We start from the raw sequence: 23,250 nt of genomic DNA, 5'->3' as shown, positions 1-23,250 counted from the left end.
GTGCAGTAATACATAGTGCAGTAATACATAGTACAGTAATACATACAGTAATACATAGTACAGTAATACATACAGTAATACATAGTGCAGTAATACATAGTGCAGTAATACATAGTGCAGTAATACATACAGTAATACATAGTGCAGTAATACATAGTACAGTAATACATAGTGCAGTAATACATACAGTAATACATAGTGCAGTAATACATACAGTAATACATAGTGCAGTAATACATACAGTAATACATAGTAATACAGTAATACATACAGTAATACATAGTGCAGTAATACATAGTGCAGTAATACATAGTGCAGTAATACATAGTGCAGTAATACATACAGTAATACATAGTAATACATAGTGCAGTAATACATAGTGCAGTAATACATAGTGCAGTAATACATAGTGCAGTAATACATACAGTAATACATACAGTAATACATAGTGCAGTAATACATAGTGCAGTAATACATAGTGCAGTAATACATAGTGCAGTAATACATACAGTAATACATGGTATAGTAATACATAGTGTAGTAATACATAGTGCAGTAATACATACAGTAATACATAGTGCAGTAATACATACAGTAATACATAGTGCAGTAATACATACAGTAATACATAGTGCAGTAATACATAGTACAGTAATACATAGTGCAGTAATACATACAGTAATACATAGTGCAGTAATACATACAGTAATACATAGTGCAGTAATACATACAGTAATACATAGTGCAGTAATACATACAGTAATACATAGTGCAGTAATACATAGTGCAGTAATACATACAGTAATACATAGTGCAGTAATACATAGTGCAGTAATACATAGTGCAGTAATACATAGTGCAGTAATACATACAGTAATACATAGTGCAGTAATACATAGTGCAGTAATACATAGTGCAGTAATACATAGTGCAGTAATACATAGTGCAGTAATACATACAGTAATACATACAGTAATACATAGTGCAGTAATACATAGTGCAGTAATACATAGTGCAGTAATACATAGTGCAGTAATACATACAGTAATACATAGTATAGTAATACATAGTGTAGTAATACATAGTGCAGTAATACATACAGTAATACATAGTGCAGTAATACATACAGTAATACATAGTGTAGTAATACATACAGTAATACATAGTGTAGTAATACATAGTGCAGTAATACATACAGTAATACATAGTGTAGTAATACATAGTGCAGTAATACATACAGTAATACATAGTGCAGTAATACATACAGTAATACATAGTGTAGTAATACATAGTGCAGTAATACATAGTACAGTAATACATAGTGCAGTAATACATAGTGCAGTAATACATACAGTAATACATACAGTAATACATAGTGCAGTAATACATAGTGCAGTAATACATAGTGCAGTAATACATAGTGCAGTAATACATACAGTAATACATAGTGCAGTAATACATAGTACAGTAATACATAGTGCAGTAATACATAGTGTAGTAATACATACAGTAATACATAGTGTAGTAATACATACAGTAATACATAGTGCAGTAATACATACAGTAATACATAGTGCAGTAATACATACAGTAATACATAGTGCAGTAATACATAGTGTAGTAATACATACAGTAATACATAGTGCAGTAATACATACAGTAATACATAGTGCAGTAATACATACAGTAATACATAGTGCAGTAATACATACAGTAATACATAGTGCAGTAATACATACAGTAATACATAGTGCAGTAATACATACAGTAATACATAGTGCAGTAATACATACAGTAATACATAGTGCAGTAATACATAGTGTAGTAATACATACAGTAATACATAGTGCAGTAATACATAGTGCAGTAATACATACAGTAATACATAGTGCAGTAATACATACAGTAATACATACAGTAATACATAGTGCAGTAATACATAGTGCAGTAATACATACAGTAATACATAGTGCAGTAATACATACAGTAATACATGCAGTAATACATAGTGTAGTAATACATACAGTAATACATAGTGTAGTAATACATACAGTAATACATAGTGCAGTAATACATAGTGCAGTAATACATACAGTAATACATAGTGCAGTAATACATACAGTAATACATAGTGCAGTAATACATACAGTAATACATAGTGCAGTAATACATAGTGCAGTAATACATACAGTAATACATAGTGCAGTAATACATACAGTAATACATGCAGTAATACATAGTGTAGTAATACATACAGTAATACATAGTGCAGTAATACATAGTACAGTAATACATAGTAAAGTAATACACACAGTAATATGTAGTACATTAATACATAGTACATTAATAAATAGTACAGTAACACATAGTGCAGTAATACATAGTGCAGTAATACATAGTGCAGTAATACATAGTACAATAATTCATAGTATTTAGAGTACATAAATACATAGTACAGTAATACATAGTGCAGTAATACATGGTACAGTACTACATATAATAACACATAGTGCAGTAATACAAATTATAGTAAAACAAATAGTAATACATAGTAAAGTTACACATACAGTAATACAATGTACAGTAATGCTTAATAATACATATAGAAATACATGTTAGGGTAATACATAGTACTGTAATTCATAGTACAGTAATACATTTTACAGTAATACATTGTACAGCAATACATACAGTAATACATAGTACAGTAACACATAGTGCAGTAATACATATTACAGTAATTCATAGTACTGTAATACATAGTACATAAATACATAGTACAGTAATACATAGTGCAGTAATACATGGTACAGTACTACATATAATAACACTTAGTGCATAGTATAGTAATACATACAGTAATACATTGTATAGTAATACATACAGTAATACATAGTATAGTAATACATACAGTAATACATAGTATAGTAATACATACAGTAATACATAGTAGAGTATTACATACAGTAATACATAGTGCTGTAATACATATAGTAAAATATAGGACAGTAATACATACAGTAGTACATATTGCAGTAATACATACAGTAGTACATAGTAGAGTAATACATAGTGCAGTAATACATAGTGCAGTAATACATACAGTAATACATAGTGTAGTAATACATAGTGCAGTAATACATACAGTAATACATAGTGTAGTAATACATACAGTAATACATAGTGTAGTAATACATACAGTAACACAGTGCAGTAATACATACAGTAATACATAGTGCAGTAATACATAGTGCAGTAATACATAGTGCAGTAATACATAGTGCAGTAATACATAGTGTAGTAATACATAGTGTAGTAATACATACAGTAACACAGTGCAGTAATACATACAGTAATACATAGTACAGTAATACATAGTGCAGTAATACATAGTGCAGTAATACATAGTGCAGTAATACATAGTGTAGTAATACATAGTAGAGTAATACATACAGTAATACATAGTGCAGTAATACATAGTGCAGTAATACATAGTGCAGTAATACATACAGTAATACATACAGTAATACATAGTGCAGTAATACATAGTGTAGTAATACATAGTACAGTAATACATAGTAGAGTAATACATACAGTAACACAGTGCAGTAATACATAGTAGAGTAATACATACAGTAATACATAGTAGAGTAATACATACAGTAATACATAGTGCAGTAATACATAGTAGAGTAAAACATGCAGTAATACATATTAGAGTAATACATACAGTAATACATAGTCGAGTAATACATAGTACAGTAATACATAGTGCAGTAATACATAGTACAGTAATACATACAGTAATACATAGTGCAGTAATACATACAGTAATACATAGTGTAGTAATACATAGTGCAGTAATACATACAGTAATACATAGTGCAGTAATACATAGTGCAGTAATACATAGTGCAGTAATACATAGTGCAGTAATACATACAGTAATACATACAGTAATACATAGTGTAGTAATACATAGTGCAGTAATACATACAGTAATACATAGTGTAGTAATACATAGTGCAGTAATACATACAGTAATACATAGTGCAGTAATACATAGTGCAGTAATACATAGTGCAGTAATACATAGTGCAGTAATACATACAGTAATACATACAGTAATACATACAGTAATACATAGTGCAGTAATACATAGTGTAGTAATACATAGTGCAGTAATACATACAGTAATACATAGTGCAGTAATACATACAGTAATACATACAGTAATACATAGTGCAATAATACATAGTGCAGTAATACATAGTGCAGTAATACATAGTGTAGTAATACATACAGTAATACATAGTGCAGTAATACATACAGTAATACATAGTGCAGTAATACATAGTGCAGTAATACATAGTGCAGTAATACATACAGTAATACATAGTGCAGTAATACATAGTACAGTAATACATAGTGCAGTAATACATACAGTAATACATAGTGCAGTAATACATACAGTAATACATAGTGCAGTAATACATACAGTAATACATAGTGCAGTAATACATACAGTAATACATAGTGCAGTAATACATAGTGCAGTAATACATAGTGCAGTAATACATAGTGCAGTAATACATACAGTAATACATAGTGCAGTAATACATAGTGCAGTAATACATAGTGCAGTAATACATAGTGCAGTAATACATACAGTAATACATGGTATAGTAATACATAGTGTAGTAATACATAGTGCAGTAATACATACAGTAATACATAGTGCAGTAATACATACAGTAATACATAGTGTAGTAATACATACAGTAATACATAGTGTAGTAATACATAGTGCAGTAATACATACAGTAATACATAGTGTAGTAATACATAGTGCAGTAATACATACAGTAATACATAGTGCAGTAATACATACAGTAATACATAGTGTAGTAATACATAGTGCAGTAATACATACAGTAATACATAGTGCAGTAATACATAGTGCAGTAATACATACAGTAATACATAGTGCAGTAATACATAGTGCAGTAATACATAGTGTAGTAATACATAGTGCAGTAATACATACAGTAATACATAGTGCAGTAATACATAGTGCAGTAATACATACAGTAATACATAGTGTAGTAATACATAGTGCAGTAATACATACAGTAATACATAGTGCAGTAATACATAGTGCAGTAATACATAGTGCAGTAATACATAGTGCAGTAATACATAGTGCAGTAATACATACAGTAATACATACAGTAATACATAGTGCAGTAATACATAGTGCAGTAATACATAGTGCAGTAATACATAGTGCAGTAATACATACAGTAATACATAGTGCAGTAATACATACAGTAATACATAGTGCAGTAATACATACAGTAATACATAGTGCAGTAATACATACAGTAATACATAGTGCAGTAATACATACAGTAATACATAGTGCAGTAATACATAGTGCAGTAATACATAGTGCAGTAATACATAGTGCAGTAATACATACAGTAATACATAGTGCAGTAATACATAGTGCAGTAATACATAGTGCAGTAATACATAGTGCAGTAATACATACAGTAATACATACAGTAATACATAGTGCAGTAATACATAGTGCAGTAATACATAGTGCAGTAATACATAGTGCAGTAATACATACAGTAATACATGGTATAGTAATACATAGTGTAGTAATACATAGTGCAGTAATACATACAGTAATACATAGTGCAGTAATACATACAGTAATACATAGTGCAGTAATACATACAGTAATACATAGTGCAGTAATACATAGTACAGTAATACATAGTGCAGTAATACATACAGTAATACATAGTGCAGTAATACATACAGTAATACATAGTGCAGTAATACATACAGTAATACATAGTGCAGTAATACATACAGTAATACATAGTGCAGTAATACATAGTGCAGTAATACATAGTGCAGTAATACATAGTGCAGTAATACATACAGTAATACATAGTGCAGTAATACATAGTGCAGTAATACATAGTGCAGTAATACATAGTGCAGTAATACATAGTGCAGTAATACATAGTGCAGTAATACATACAGTAATACATACAGTAATACATAGTGCAGTAATACATAGTGCAGTAATACATAGTGCAGTAATACATAGTGCAGTAATACATACAGTAATACATGGTATAGTAATACATAGTGTAGTAATACATAGTGCAGTAATACATACAGTAATACATAGTGCAGTAATACATACAGTAATACATAGTGTAGTAATACATACAGTAATACATAGTGTAGTAATACATAGTGCAGTAATACATACAGTAATACATAGTGTAGTAATACATACAGTAATACATAGTGTAGTAATACATACAGTAATACATAGTGCAGTAATACATAGTGCAGTAATACATACAGTAATACATAGTGCAGTAATACATACAGTAATACATAGTGCAGTAATACATAGTGCAGTAATACATAGTGCAGTAATACATACAGTAATACATAGTGTAGTAATACATACAGTAATACATAGTGTAGTAATACATAGTGCAGTAATACATACAGTAATACATAGTGTAGTAATACATAGTGCAGTAATACATACAGTAATACATAGTGCAGTAATACATACAGTAATACATAGTGTAGTAATACATAGTGCAGTAATACATAGTGCAGTAATACATACAGTAATACATACAGTAATACATAGTGCAGTAATACATAGTGCAGTAATACATAGTGCAGTAATACATAGTGCAGTAATACATACAGTAATACATAGTGCAGTAATACATAGTACAGTAATACATAGTGCAGTAATACATAGTGTAGTAATACATACAGTAATACATAGTGTAGTAATACATACAGTAATACATAGTGCAGTAATACATACAGTAATACATAGTGCAGTAATACATACAGTAATACATAGTGCAGTAATACATAGTGTAGTAATACATACAGTAATACATAGTGCAGTAATACATACAGTAATACATAGTGCAGTAATACATACAGTAATACATAGTGCAGTAATACATACAGTAATACATAGTGCAGTAATACATACAGTAATACATAGTGCAGTAATACATACAGTAATACATAGTGCAGTAATACATAGTGTAGTAATACATACAGTAATACATAGTGCAGTAATACATAGTGCAGTAATACATACAGTAATACATAGTGCAGTAATACATACAGTAATACATACAGTAATACATAGTGCAGTAATACATAGTGCAGTAATACATACAGTAATACATAGTGCAGTAATACATACAGTAATACATGCAGTAATACATAGTGTAGTAATACATACAGTAATACATAGTGTAGTAATACATACAGTAATACATAGTGCAGTAATACATAGTGCAGTAATACATACAGTAATACATAGTGCAGTAATACATACAGTAATACATAGTGCAGTAATACATACAGTAATACATAGTGCAGTAATACATAGTGCAGTAATACATACAGTAATACATAGTGCAGTAATACATACAGTAATACATGCAGTAATACATAGTGTAGTAATACATACAGTAATACATAGTGCAGTAATACATAGTACAGTAATACATAGTAAAGTAATACACACAGTAATATGTAGTACATTAATACATAGTACATTAATAAATAGTACAGTAACACATAGTGCAGTAATACATAGTGCAGTAATACATAGTGCAGTAATACATAGTACAATAATTCATAGTATTTAGAGTACATAAATACATAGTACAGTAATACATAGTGCAGTAATACATGGTACAGTACTACATATAATAACACATAGTGCAGTAATACAAATTATAGTAAAACAAATAGTAATACATAGTAAAGTTACACATACAGTAATACAATGTACAGTAATGCTTAATAATACATATAGAAATACATGTTAGGGTAATACATAGTACTGTAATTCATAGTACAGTAATACATTTTACAGTAATACATTGTACAGCAATACATACAGTAATACATAGTACAGTAACACATACTGCAGTAATACATATTACAGTAATTCATAGTACTGTAATACATAGTACATAAATACATAGTACAGTAATACATAGTGCAGTAATACATGGTACAGTACTACATATAATAACACTTAGTGCATAGTATAGTAATACATACAGTAATACATTGTATAGTAATACATACAGTAATACATAGTATAGTAATACATACAGTAATACATAGTATAGTAATACATACAGTAATACATAGTAGAGTATTACATACAGTAATACATAGTGCTGTAATACATATAGTAAAATATAGGACAGTAATACATACAGTAGTACATATTGCAGTAATACATACAGTAGTACATAGTAGAGTAATACATAGTACAGTAATACATAGTAGAGTAATACATACAGTAACACAGTGCAGTAATACATAGTAGAGTAATACATACAGTAATACATAGTGCAGTAATACATAGTGCAGTAATACATACAGTAATACATAGTGTAGTAATACATAGTGCAGTAATACATACAGTAATACATAGTGTAGTAATACATACAGTAATACATAGTGTAGTAATACATACAGTAACACAGTGCAGTAATACATACAGTAATACATAGTGCAGTAATACATAGTGCAGTAATACATAGTGCAGTAATACATAGTGCAGTAATACATAGTGTAGTAATACATAGTAGAGTAATACATACAGTAATACATAGTGCAGTAATACATAGTGCAGTAATACATAGTGCAGTAATACATACAGTAATACATACAGTAATACATAGTGCAGTAATACATAGTGTAGTAATACATAGTACAGTAATACATAGTAGAGTAATACATACAGTAACACAGTGCAGTAATACATAGTAGAGTAATACATACAGTAATACATAGTAGAGTAATACATACAGTAATACATAGTGCAGTAATACATAGTAGAGTAAAACATGCAGTAATACATATTAGAGTAATACATACAGTAATACATAGTCGAGTAATACATAGTACAGTAATACATAGTGCAGTAATACATAGTACAGTAATACATACAGTAATACATAGTGCAGTAATACATACAGTAATACATAGTGTAGTAATACATAGTGCAGTAATACATACAGTAATACATAGTGCAGTAATACATAGTGCAGTAATACATAGTGCAGTAATACATAGTGCAGTAATACATAGTGCAGTAATACATACAGTAATACATAGTGTAGTAATACATAGTGCAGTAATACATACAGTAATACATAGTGCAGTAATACATAGTGCAGTAATACATAGTGCAGTAATACATAGTGCAGTAATACATACAGTAATACATACAGTAATACATACAGTAATACATAGTGCAGTAATACATAGTGTAGTAATACATAGTGCAGTAATACATACAGTAATACATAGTGCAGTAATACATACAGTAATACATACAGTAATACATAGTGCAGTAATACATAGTGCAGTAATACATACAGTAATACATAGTGCAGTAATACATACAGTAATACATACAGTAATACATAGTGCAGTAATACATAGTGCAGTAATACATACAGTAATACATAGTGCAGTAATACATACAGTAATACATAGTGCAGTAATACATACAGTAACACAGTGCAGTAATACATACAGTAATACATAGTGCAGTAATACATAGTGCAGTAATACATAGTGCAGTAATACATAGTGCAGTAATACATACAGTAATACATAGTGCAGTAATACATACAGTAATACATAGTGCAGTAATACATAGTGCAGTAATACATACTTCAGTAATACATAGTGCAGTAATACATAGTGCAGTAATACATAGTGCAGTAATACATACAGTAATACATACAGTAATACATAGTGCAGTAATACATAGTGCAGTAATACATAGTGCAGTAATACATAGTGCAGTAATACATACAGTAATACATAGTGCAGTAATACATAGTGCAGTAATACATACAGTAATACATAGTGCAGTAATACATACAGTAATACATAGTGCAGTAATACATAGTGTAGTAATACATACAGTAATACATAGTGCAGTAATACATAGTGCAGTAATACATACAGTAGTACATAGTGCAGTAATACATACAGTAATACATACAGTAATACATAGTGCAGTAATACATAGTGCAGTAATACATACAGTAATACATAGTGCAGTAATACATACAGTAATACATGCAGTAATACATAGTGTAGTAATACATACAGTAATACATAGTGTAGTAATACATACAGTAATACATAGTGCAGTAATACATAGTGCAGTAATACATACAGTAATACATAGTGCAGTAATACATACAGTAATACATAGTGCAGTAATACATACAGTAATACATAGTGCAGTAATACATAGTGCAGTAATACATACAGTAATACATAGTGCAGTAATACATACAGTAATACATGCAGTAATACATAGTGTAGTAATACATACAGTAATACATAGTGCAGTAATGCATAGTACAGTAATACATAGTAAAGTAATACACACAGTAATATGTAGTACATTAATACATAGTACATTAATAAATAGTACAGTAACACATAGTGCAGTAATACATAGTGCAGTAATACATAGTGCAGTAATACATAGTACAATAATTCATAGTATTTAGAGTACATAAATACATAGTACAGTAATACATAGTGCAGTAATACATGGTACAGTACTACATATAATAACACATAGTGCAGTAATACAAATTATAGTAAAACAAATAGTAATACATAGTAAAGTTACACATACAGTAATACAATGTACAGTAATGCTTAATAATACATATAGAAATACATGTTAGGGTAATACATAGTACTGTAATTCATAGTACAGTAATACATTTTACAGTAATACATTGTACAGCAATACATACAGTAATACATAGTACAGTAACACATAGTGCAGTAATACATATTACAGTAATTCATAGTACTGTAATACATAGTACATAAATACATAGTACAGTAATACATAGTGCAGTAATACATGGTACAGTACTACATATAATAACACTTAGTGCATAGTATAGTAATACATACAGTAATACATTGTATAGTAATACATACAGTAATACATAGTATAGTAATACATACAGTAATACATAGTATAGTAATACATACAGTAATACATAGTAGAGTATTACATACAATAATACATAGTGCTGTAATACATATAGTAAAATATAGGACAGTAATACATACAGTAGTACATATTGCAGTAATACATACAGTAGTACATAGTAGAGTAATACATAGTACAGTAATACATAGTAGAGTAATACATACAGTAACACAGTGCAGTAATACATAGTAGAGTAATACATACAGTAATACATAGTGCAGTAATACATAGTGCAGTAATACATACAGTAATACATAGTGTAGTAATACATAGTGCAGTAATACATACAGTAATACATAGTGTAGTAATACATACAGTAATACATAGTGTAGTAATACATACAGTAACACAGTGCAGTAATACATACAGTAATACATAGTGCAGTAATACATAGTGCAGTAATACATAGTGCAGTAATACATAGTGCAGTAATACATAGTGTAGTAATACATATTAGAGTAATACATACAGTAATACATAGTGCAGTAATACATAGTGCAGTAATACATAGTGCAGTAATACATACAGTAATACATACAGTAATACATAGTGCAGTAATACATACAGTAATACATAGTACAGTAATACATAGTAGAGTAATACATACAGTAACACAGTGCAGTAATACATAGTAGAGTAATACATACAGTAATACATAGTAGAGTAATACATACAGTAATACATAGTGCAGTAATACATAGTAGACATAGTAAAACATGCAGTAATACATATTAGAGTAATACATGCAGTAATACATAGTACAGTAATACATACAGTAATACATAGTGCAGTAATACATACAGTAATACATACAGTAATACATAGTGCAGTAATACATACAGTAATACATAGTGTAGTAATACATAGTGCAGTAATACATACAGTAATACATAGTGCAGTAATACATAGTGCAGTAATACATAGTGCAGTAATACATAGTGCAGTAATACATAGTGCAGTAATACATACAGTAATACATAGTGTAGTAATACATAGTGCAGTAATACATACAGTAATACATAGTGCAGTAATACATAGTGCAGTAATACATAGTGCAGTAATACATAGTGCAGTAATACATACAGTAATACATACAGTAATACATACAGTAATACATAGTGCAGTAATACATAGTGTAGTAATACATAGTGCAGTAATACATACAGTAATACATAGTGCAGTAATACATACAGTAATACATACAGTAATACATAGTGCAGTAATACATAGTGCAGTAATACATACAGTAATACATAGTGCAGTAATACATACAGTAATACATACAGTAATACATAGTGCAGTAATACATAGTGCAGTAATACATACAGTAATACATAGTGCAGTAATACATACAGTAATACATAGTGCAGTAATACATACAGTAACACAGTGCAGTAATACATACAGTAATACATAGTGCAGTAATACATAGTGCAGTAATACATAGTGCAGTAATACATAGTGCAGTAATACATACAGTAATACATAGTGCAGTAATACATACAGTAATACATAGTGCAGTAATACATAGTGCAGTAATACATAGTGCAGTAATACATAGTGCAGTAATACATAGTGCAGTAATACATACAGTAATACATACAGTAATACATAGTGCAGTAATACATAGTGCAGTAATACATAGTGCAGTAATACATACAGTAATACATACAGTAATACATAGTGCAGTAATACATAGTGCAGTAATACATAGTGCAGTAATACATAGTGTAGTAATACATAGTGCAGTAATACATACAGTAATACATAGTGCAGTAATACATACAGTAATACATAGTGCAGTAATACATAGTGCAGTAATACATACAGTAATACATAGTGCAGTAATACATACAGTAATACATAGTGCAGTAATACATACAGTAATACATAGTGCAGTAATACATACAGTAATACATAGTGCAGTAATACATACAGTAATACATAGTGCAGTAATACATAGTGCAGTAATACATAGTGCAGTAATACATAGTGCAGTAATACATAGTGTAGTAATACATACAGTAATACATAGTGCAGTAATACATAGTGTAGTAATACATACAGTAATACATAGTGCAGTAATACATAGTGCAGTAATACATAGTGCAGTAATACATACAGTAATACATACAGTAATACATAGTGCAGTAATACATAGTGTAGTAATACATAGTACAGTAATACATAGTAGAGTAATACATACAGTAACACAGTGCAGTAATACATAGTAGAGTAATACATACAGTAATACATAGTAGAGTAATACATACAGTAATACATAGTGCAGTAATACATAGTAGAGTAAAACATGCAGTAATACATATTAGAGTAATACATACAGTAATACATAGTCGAGTAATACATAGTACAGTAATACATAGTACAGTAATATATTGTACAGTAATACAGTGTACAGTAATACATACAGTAATACATGGTATAGTAAGTAATACATTGTACAGTAATACATAGTACAGTAATGTAGACCACATATTATGCTCTGCTCCTTCATCTCAGTTGATGAGACATATTTTCAGATGAATTATAGTTTGATTCTCTGCTTGTGTTTATACATTGCAGACATAAATTGGAATATTACGGTATGTCTGTTCAACCTCCCCAAGTTCTCCCATGTCACCCCGCTCCTTGTACACTCTACTGGCTTCCAGTTGATGCTCTCATTCACTTTAGAACCTGTAGCTGCAATACTTTTTATATGAGTATACTACATATGGAATGTATAAAGATATAATCTACTACATATAGAACTACATAGAATACAACATATAGAAGAGGTTACATATACGATATTCAACACATTATCCCACATCTCCCTGCATAAAACCACATTATGTTTTTTCATGTATCTGTTGGTGTAAATTATGTTTTAATGATGTCTTTAAGTCTTATTTGAGTCACAAGCAACCATTGGGATGTTTATGACATACATTGATGAACATAAGACTATTGATCCCATAGGGCAGGCTAACCACCATGTTGATCTGGTCAATCCTCCTGTTATGTTGATCCACACCACGACCTGCAGGCTCCCCCTGCTGGAGACACCACAACCTGCAGGCTCCCCCTGCTGGAGACACCACAACCTGCAGGCTCCCCCTGCTGGAGACACCACAACCTGCAGGCTGCCCCTGCTGGAGACACCAGAACCTGCAGGCTCCCCCTGCTGGAGATACTAGAACCTTCAGCCTCTAACCCTCTTAACCCTCCAACACATTGACTCTATTCCCTTGCTGAGACCAGTGATGTCTGCCTGTCTGTTTGCCTGTCTGTCTGCCTGTCTGCCTGTCTGTCTGCCTGTCTGTCTCCATACACTTGATTTAGAAAGATTTTAAACAAAATCTTTTTGGTTTTTGTTAGGGTTTTTCTTTATTTTGTGTTTTGTATTGTATTTTCCAGTATGTATTATAACATGATACTGTTCTGTGTCCTACATTTAGGGGGTGCCGTGCAGGCCCAGCTCACTCAGCCACAGAGTGTGGAGCCTCCAGCAGAGTTGGCCGCCAAGGTGTCCCCTCCGCCAAAGCCAGCACCCCCTCTAGTTTTAAGAGCGGCCACCATCCCCATTCAAAAGCAAGCCTCCACTCCAGTGGCAAAACCATACTCTGCTCCAGTCTCTAGGCCATTCCCTGCCCCAGTGCAAAAGCAATCCTCTTCCCCTCCACCAAAGCCACCCCCTCCTGCGGTGGTAAAGACGACCTCTGCTCAAGTACCAAAGCCTATCCCTTCCCCGGTGCAAAAGCCTGCTCCAGCTCCAGCTCCAGCCCTTGCCCCAGCCCATGTCTCAGCCCCAGTCCTATCCCCAAACCTGGCCACTGTATCAGTCCCTGCTCCTGTCTCACCCCCAGCACCAGCTCCAGCCCCAGCCCGTGTCTCTGCCCCAGTCCTATCCCCAAACCTGGCCACTGTCTCAGTCCCTGCTCCTGTCTCACCCCCAGCACCAGCACCAGCTCCAGCCCCAGCCTGTGTCTCAGCCCCAGTCCTATCCCCAATCCTGGCCCCTGTCTCAGTCCCTGCCCCTGTCTCACCCCCAGCCCCAGCTGCTGCCCCTGTCTCAGCTCCAACCTCCAGCCTAGCAGCCGCCTTACTCCCAGTCCTATCCCCGACCCCTTCTCCTGTCTCACCCCCAGTTCCACCCCCTGCCTCACACCCAACCCCTGCCCCCACTACACAGCAGCCCAAGCCCCAGCCTCAGGTGTCTCCATCAGCAGCCCCTCCCCCAGGAAAGCCAGCAGAGCTGCCCCCTCTGCCTCCCAAGCCCAAGCCTATACCTCCTATACGCCGCAACTCCAAGCCCCTGATACAGCCCAAACCACAGACCCCCCTTCCACCCCTTGGCCTGAAGCCCAGTCCTGATGCTGTGTTTTCATCCAGAGCGCCAGGCCAGTCCCTGTCCCCAAAGAGGTCCCCTGGGAGGGTGCAGTCCCCTTTCTTGCCCCAGTCTCCAGCTAAAGCTCAGCCACCAACGGTCCTTTCCCCAGACTTTCACCCAGACCCTACCCCTATTATGATGCCCATGTCCTCCACTGGCACTGCCATGGCACCTGAGCCTGCTCCAGAGCCTACTCCAGTCTCAGTTTCAGCCTCATTCCCATCCCCATTCTCATCCCCAGTCTCAGCCTCATCCCCAGCTCCAGTCTCAGCCTCATCCCCAGCCCCAGTCTCAGCCCCAGTCTCAGCCCCAGTCTCAGCCTCATCCCCAGCTCCAGTCTCAGCCTCATTCGCAGCCCCAGTCTCAGCCCCAGTCTCAGCCTCATCCCCACTACCAGTCTCAGCCCCAGAATCAGCTAAAGCTGAACCTCTGGTTGAAGAACCACCAGCACCCAAGGGCCATCCACTGCTGAAGTAAGAGCTTTAGCTACATTAAACAAAAATGGTGACATGGTGATAATGTTGTCAGAGCCATTACCCTGATGTACTGTGTGTTTGTTCTAGTAAGCTTTAGGGTTAGATTTAAGGTCAGGTTTAATGTGATGTCTCTGCAGTAAGTCCCTGACCAGGCTAGCTTTAGGGTTTAAGGTCAGGATTAATGTGATGTCTCTGTCTCTGCAGTAAGTCCCTGACCAGGTTAGCTTTAGGGTTTAAGGTCAGGATTAATGTGATGTCTCTGTCTCTGCAGTAAGCCCCTGACCAGGTTAGCTTTAGGGTTTAAGGTCAGGATTAATGTGATGTCTCTGTCTCTGCAGTAAATCCCAGTCCCTAACCAGGTTAACTTTAGGGTTAGGGTTTAAGGTCAGGTTTAATGTGATGTCTCTGTCTTTGCAGCAAATCCCTGACCAGGTTAGCTTCAGGGTTTAAGGTCAGGTTTAACGTGATGTCTCTGTCTCAGCAGTAAATCTCAGTCCCTGACCAGGTTAGCTTCAGGGTTTAAGGTCAGGTTTAACGTGATGTCTCTGTCTCAGCAGTAAATCTCAGTCCCTGACCAGGTTAGCTTTAGGGTCCTCTATGGGCTCGATGTCCCTATACTGGGACGGTTGTTGATAACGTGCGCTAATGTGACTAGAATGACGTTGTAACAACAAACTTTCCAGGACATAGGCGTATCTTATATTGGCAGAAAGCTTCAATTCTTGTTAATCTAACTTCAGTGTCCAATTTACAGTAGCTATTACAGTGAAAACATACCATACTATTGTTTGAGGAGAGTGCAAAACAACAAAACACTTTAATCACGGCAACTGGTTTGATACATTCACCTCTGAAGGTAAATAATGTACTGACATTCAGTAATCTTGCTCTTTGTCATCTTGAGGGTCCCAGAAATAAAATGTAGCATAGTTTTGTTGATAAAATCTATTTTTATTTTCAAATGTAGGAACTGGGTTCTACAGTTTGAACCCCCTCTGGCTCCACAACCACCCCGTCCGGCCATCTATAGTTGAAGTCGGAAGTTTATTTACACTTAGGTTGGAGTCATTAAAACTCGTTTATCAACCACTCCACAAATTTCAATCAATCAATCAATCAAATTTATTTTATATAGCCCTTCGTACATCAGCTGATATCTCAAAGTGCTGTACAGAAACCCAGCCTAAAACCCCAAACAGCAAGCAATGCAGGTGAAGAAGCACGGTGGCTAGGAAAAACTCCCTAGAAAGGCCAAAACCTAGGAAGAAACCTAGAGAGGAACCAGGCTATGTGGGGTGGCCAGTCCTCTTCTGGCTGTGCCGGGTGGAGATTATAACAAAACATGGTCAAGATGTTCAAATGTTCATAAATGACCAGCATGGTCGAATAATAATAAGGCAGAATAGTTGAAACTGGAGCAGCAGCACAGTCAGGTGGACTGGGGACAGCAAGGAGTCATCATGTCAGGTATTCCTGGGGCATGGTCCTAGGGCTCAGGTCCTCCGAGAGAGAGAAAGAAAGAGAGAATTAGAGAGAGCATATGTGGGATGGCCAGTCCTCTTCTGGCTGTGCCGGGTGGAGATTATAACAGAACATGGCCAAGATGTTCAAATGTTCATAAATGATCAGCATGGTCGAATAATAATAAGGCAGAACAGTTGAAACTGGAGCAGCAGCACAGCCAGGTGGACTGGGGACAGCAAGGAGTCATCATGTCAGGTAGTCCTGGGGCATGGTCCTAGGGCTCAGGTCCTCCGAGAGAGAGAAAGAGAGAAGGAGAGAATTAGAGAACGCACACTTAGATTCGAATAGGACAGGAGAAGTACTCCAGATATAACAAACTGACCCTAGCCCCCCGACACATAAACTACTGCAGCATAAATACTGGAGGCTGAGACAGGAGGGGTCAGGAGACACTGTGGCCCACTCCGAGGACACCCCCGGACAGGGCCAAACAGGAAGGATATAACCCCACCCACTTTGCCAAAGCACAGCCCCCACACCACTAGAGGGATATCTTCAACCACCAACTTACCATCCTGAGACAAGGCTGAGTATAGCCCACAAAGACCTCCGCCACGGCACAACTTAAGGGGGGGGGGGGGGGGGGGGGGGCGCCAACCCAGACAGGATGACCACATCAGTGACTCAACCCACTCAGGTGACGCACCTCCTCCAGGGACGGCATGAGAGAGCCCCAGTAAAGCCAGTGACTCAGCCCCTGTAATAGGGTTAGAGGCAGAGAATCCCAGTGGAAAGAGGGGAACCGGCCAGGCAGAGACAGCAAGGGTGGTTCGTTGCTCCAGAGCCTTTCCGTTCACCCTCCCACTCCTGGGCCAGACTACACTCAATCATATGACCCACTGAAGAGATGAGTCTTCAGTAGAGACTTAAAGGTTGAGACCGAGTTTGCGTCTCTGACATGGGTAGGCAGACCGTTCCATAAAAATGGAGCTCTATAGGAGAAAGCCCTGCCTCCAGCTGTTTGCTTAAAAATTCTAGGGACAATTAGGAGGCCTGCGTCTTGTGACCGTAGCGTACGTGTAGGTATGTACGGCAGGACCAAATCAGAGAGATAGATAGGAGCAAGCCCATGTAATGCTTTGTAGGTTAGCAGTAAAACCTTGAAATCAGCCCTTGCTTTGACAGGAAGCCAGTGTAGAGAGGCTAGCACTGGAGTAATATGATCAAATTTTTTGGTTCTAGTCAGGATTCTAGCAGCCGTATTTAGCACCAACTGAAGTTTATTTAGTGCTTTATCCGGGTAGCCGGAAAGTAGAGCATTGCAGTAGTCTAACCTGGAAGTGACAAAAGCATGGATTAATTTTTCTGCATCATTTTTGGACAGAAAGTTCCTGATTTTTGCAATGTTACGTAGATGGAAAAAAGCTGTCCTTGAAATGGTCTTGATATGTTCTTCAAAAGAGAGATCAGGGTCCAGAGTAACGCCGAGGTCCTTCACAGTTTTATTTGAGACGACTGTACAACCATTAAGATTAATTTCTTGATAATAAATTTCTTGATAATAACTATAGTTTTAGCAAGTCGGTTAGGACATCTACTTTGTGCATGACACAAGTAATTTTTCCAACAATTGTTTACAGACAGATTATTTCACTTATAATTCACTGTATCACAATTCCAGTGGGTCAGAAGTTTACATACACTAAGTTGACTGCGCCTTTAAACAGCTTAGAAAATTCCAGAAAATTATGTCATGACTTTAGAAGCTTCTGATTTACATAATTTGAGTCAATTGGAGGTGTACCTGTGGATGTATTTAAAGGCCTACCTTCAAACTCAGTGCATCTTTGCTTGACATCATGGGAAAATCAAAAGAAATCAGCCAAGACCTAAAAAAAATGTAGACCTACACAAGTCTGGTTCATCATTGGGAGCAACTTTAAAACGCCTGAAGGCACCACGTTCATCTGTACAAACAATAGTACGCAAGTATAAACACCATGGGACCACGCAGCCGTCATACCACTCAGGAAGGAGACGCATTTTGTCTCTCAGAGATTAACATACTTTGGTGCAAAAAGTGCAAATCAATCCCAGAACAACAGCAAAAGACCTTGTGAAGATGCTGGAGGAAACGGGTACAAAAGTATCTATATCCACAGTAAAGCGAGTCCTATATCGACATAACCTGAAAGGCCGCTCAGGAAGGAAGAAGCCACTGCTCCAAATCCGCCATAAAAAGTCAGACTACAGTTTGCAACTGCACATGGGGACAAAGGAAAAATGTCCTCTGGTCTGATGAAACAAAAATAAAACTGTTTGGCCATAATGACCATCGTTATGTTAGAATGAAAAAGAGGGAGGCTTGCAAGCTGAAGAACACCATCCCAACTGTGAAGCACGGGGGTGGCAGCATCATGTTGTGGGGGTGCTTTGCTGCAGGAGGGACTGGTGCACTTCACAAAATAGATGGCTTCATGAGGACGGAAAATTATGTGGATATATTGAAGCAACATCTCAAGACATCAGTCAGGAAGTTAAAGCTTGGTCGCAAATGGGTCTTCCAAATGGACAATGACCCCAAGCATACTTCCAAAGTTGTGGCAAAATGGCTTAAGGACAACAAAGTCAAAGTATTGGAGTGGCCATCACAAATCCCTGACCTCAATCCTATAGAACATTTGTGGGCAGAACTGAAAAGGCGAATGAGAGCAAGGAGGCCTACAAACCTGACTCAGTTACACCAGCTCTGTCAGGAGGAATGGGCCAAAATTCACCCAACTTATTGTGGGAAGCTTGTTGAGGGCTACGTGAAACGTTTGACCCAAGTTAAACAATTTAAAGACAATGCACCAAATACAAATTGAGTGTATGTAAACTTCTGACCCACTGGAAATGTGATGAAATAAGTAAAAGTTGAAATAAATCATTCTCTCTACTATTATTCTGATATTTCACATTCTTAAAATAAAGTGGTGATCCTAACTAATCTAAAACAGGGAATTTTTACTCTGATTAAATGTCAGGAATTGTGAAAAACTCAGTTTAAATGTGTTTGACTAAGGTGTATGTAAACTTCCAACTTCACCTGTAGATGTGTGAACGTCAGTGTATAAGCTAATGATCCATCATGTATGACATTCCTGGGAGTGTGTAAACTTAAATGTTGTATTACCATAGGATTCTTGTATGCTCTCTGTAGTTATGTAGTTGAAAATGTATCAATTGACAAATTCGGCACATTTGGGCAGACTTGATGCAAAATACTGTGAAACTATGCACACACCCCGCTAAATTGCGCAAAACCAGTATTATATTATGGCCTTTCTCTTGCATTTCAAAGATGATGAAAATAATAATAATAGAAAACGCATGTTTTTTTGTTTGTATTATCTTTTACCAGATCTAATGTGTTATATTCTCCTACATTCATTTCACATTTCCACAAACTTCAAAGTGTTTCCATTCAAAGGTTTAATGTGATGTCTCTGCGGTAAGTCCCAGTCTCTGACCAGGTTAGCTTTAGTGTTAGAGTTTAAAGTCAGGTTTAATGTGATGTCTCTGTCTCTGCAGTAAATACCAGTCCCTGGCCAGGTTAGGAGTTAAGGTTAGGAGTTATTGTTAGGGTTAACGGTATGTCTCTGTCTGTTTCAGTAAGTCCCAGTCCCTGACCAATGCATTCAGCGCGTTGGGAGATGCGTCGTTCTTCCGCTCCAGCTCGACCAGCTCCTCTGCGGGTGGAGAGGACGAAGCCAAGGCCGAGACCATCCGGAACATCCGCAAGTCCTTCGCCAGCCTATTCTCCGATTAGTCCTCTCCCACATGCTCTAGGATTGGCAGATGACTTCATTGACATAAACGTGACCCAGTCTGAGATTAACTGTGTGTAACTGTATAACTCCCAAGTCCCGCCTCCATCCCCTGCCTCTCTGTGTCTCTGAGGACTCAATTGGCAAGTTGAGTGTGATGATGTCAAAGTGCCAGCTACCTGTAACTACCTGTAGCTAGCTACCTGTGTGAAGCTTGGCCCTCGGTCAGTGTGTGAGGAGGAGGAGATATATATGATGGTCTAATGCATGAAGATGACGGCTCCATCAGTAGGTGTTGTGGAGCAGAATGGATGTTTGTGTTGAGTTGATGTTACCCATTGCCTCTAGATGTTGTAGCCTTAATGTGATGATGTGTTTTATTACAGATTCGTGACTGTGAGTGGTGACCCCTGACTCCTGTATCACCATTTGTACTTCCTGTGTAGTACAAATGTCTGCAGTACGTTCTTCATCATTAACAGTTGTTCAATAATAATACCTCTGTTGTGGCTGTTGACCACAGTCACTCATACATACAAGTATACCTTTCCTTTAATCAGTCAAACTTCTCCTTTAAGGTGTCAGACCCCTCCTTTAATCAGTCAGACGCCTCCTTTAGTCAGTCAGACCTCTCCTTTAATCAATCAGACCCCTCCTTTAATCAGTCAAACCTCTCCTTTAATCAGTCAAACCCCTCCTTTAATCTGTCAAACCTCTATTTAATCAGTCAGACCGCTCCTTTAACTTGGTTAGACCCCTCCTTTAATCAGTCAGACCCCTCCTTTAGTCAGTCAGACCCTTCCTTTAATCAGTCAGACCCCTCCTTTAATCTGTCAAACCTCTCCTTTAAGGTGTCAGACCCCTCCTTTAATCAGTCAGACCCCTCCTTTAATCAGTCAGACCCCTCCTTTAGTCAGTCAGACCCCTCCTTTAATCAGTCAGACCCCTCCTTTAGTCACTCAGACCCCTCCTTTAGTCAGTCAGACCTCTCCTTTAGTCAGTCAGACCCCTCCTTTAATCAATCAGACCCCTTCTTTAAGGTGTCAACACCAGAACCGGTCAGTTTCAATAACGTTTCAGATCATCTGTCCTGTAAACACCTTTGTGTCCAGCAGTTCTACCAACCTGTCAGTTTATATCAACTATATCAACAGCCATCTAACATGTTATATTGTTTAATTGATGCTTTGTAAATGTTGTATTGTACCGTTACTGTATGTGAGTCATCCAGGAGTTTATTTTGTAATAATGAATCATTGATAATGTATTGAAGGTTCCTGTACTGTTTTATTTGTCTGTATGCAGTACTGCCTTGCATGACCAATATGACCCAGTGACCCTTGGTACCATAGTAATGTTACCTGTACATAAATGATAATAAATAAAGATGTGGTAAATCGTTCCACTAATGTATCTGTATTATTGACTCCTCCATTTACAATGACTAACTTGTTCTGTTATAAATGGATAAATGCAGCTGTTCTTTTTGTCCAGAAGGTGGTGGAAGGGACCATTAATGTGATATATTGTGGTAGATATCTCTATGACTGATATATTGTGGTAGATATCTCTACGACTGATATATTGTGGTAGATATCTCTATGACTGATATATTGTGGTAGATATCTCTATGACTGATATATTGTGGTAGATATCTCTACGACTGATATATTGTGGTAGATATCTCTATGACTGATATATTGTGGTAGATATCTCTACGACTGATATATTGTGGTAGATATCTCTATGACTGATATATTGTGGTAGATATCTCTATGACTGATATATTGTGGTAGATATCTCTACAACTGATATATTGTGGTAGATATCTCTATGACTGATATATTGTGGTAGATATCTCTACGACTATATATTGTGGTAGATATCTCTATGACTATATATTGTGGTAGATATCTCTATGACTGATATATTGTGGTAGATATCTCTATGACTGATATATTGTGG

At 35.8% G+C, this 23,250-nt stretch overlaps 1 protein-coding gene across 1 annotated transcript in view; it reads left to right on the top strand.

The window, feature by feature from the left end:
• Window positions 1-22,677, top strand: part of LOC139371483 (synapsin-2-like) — a 218,542-nt gene extending 195,865 nt beyond the window's left edge. The window contains 2 exon segments of the mRNA XM_071111936.1: window positions 14,605-16,009; window positions 21,131-22,677. Of these exon segments, the coding sequence (XP_070968037.1) occupies window positions 14,605-16,009; window positions 21,131-21,287 (1,562 nt within the window). The 3' untranslated portion in view covers window positions 21,288-22,677.
• Window positions 22,678-23,250: the final 573 nt, after the last annotated feature.

The sequence above is a fragment of the Oncorhynchus clarkii genome, chromosome 17 (genome assembly GCF_045791955.1).
Source record: "Oncorhynchus clarkii lewisi isolate Uvic-CL-2024 chromosome 17, UVic_Ocla_1.0, whole genome shotgun sequence".
Lineage (NCBI taxonomy): Eukaryota > Metazoa > Chordata > Actinopteri > Salmoniformes > Salmonidae > Oncorhynchus > Oncorhynchus clarkii.
The sequence above is the reverse complement of the archived record's forward strand: the minus strand, read 5'-3'. Positions and strand labels throughout refer to the sequence as shown.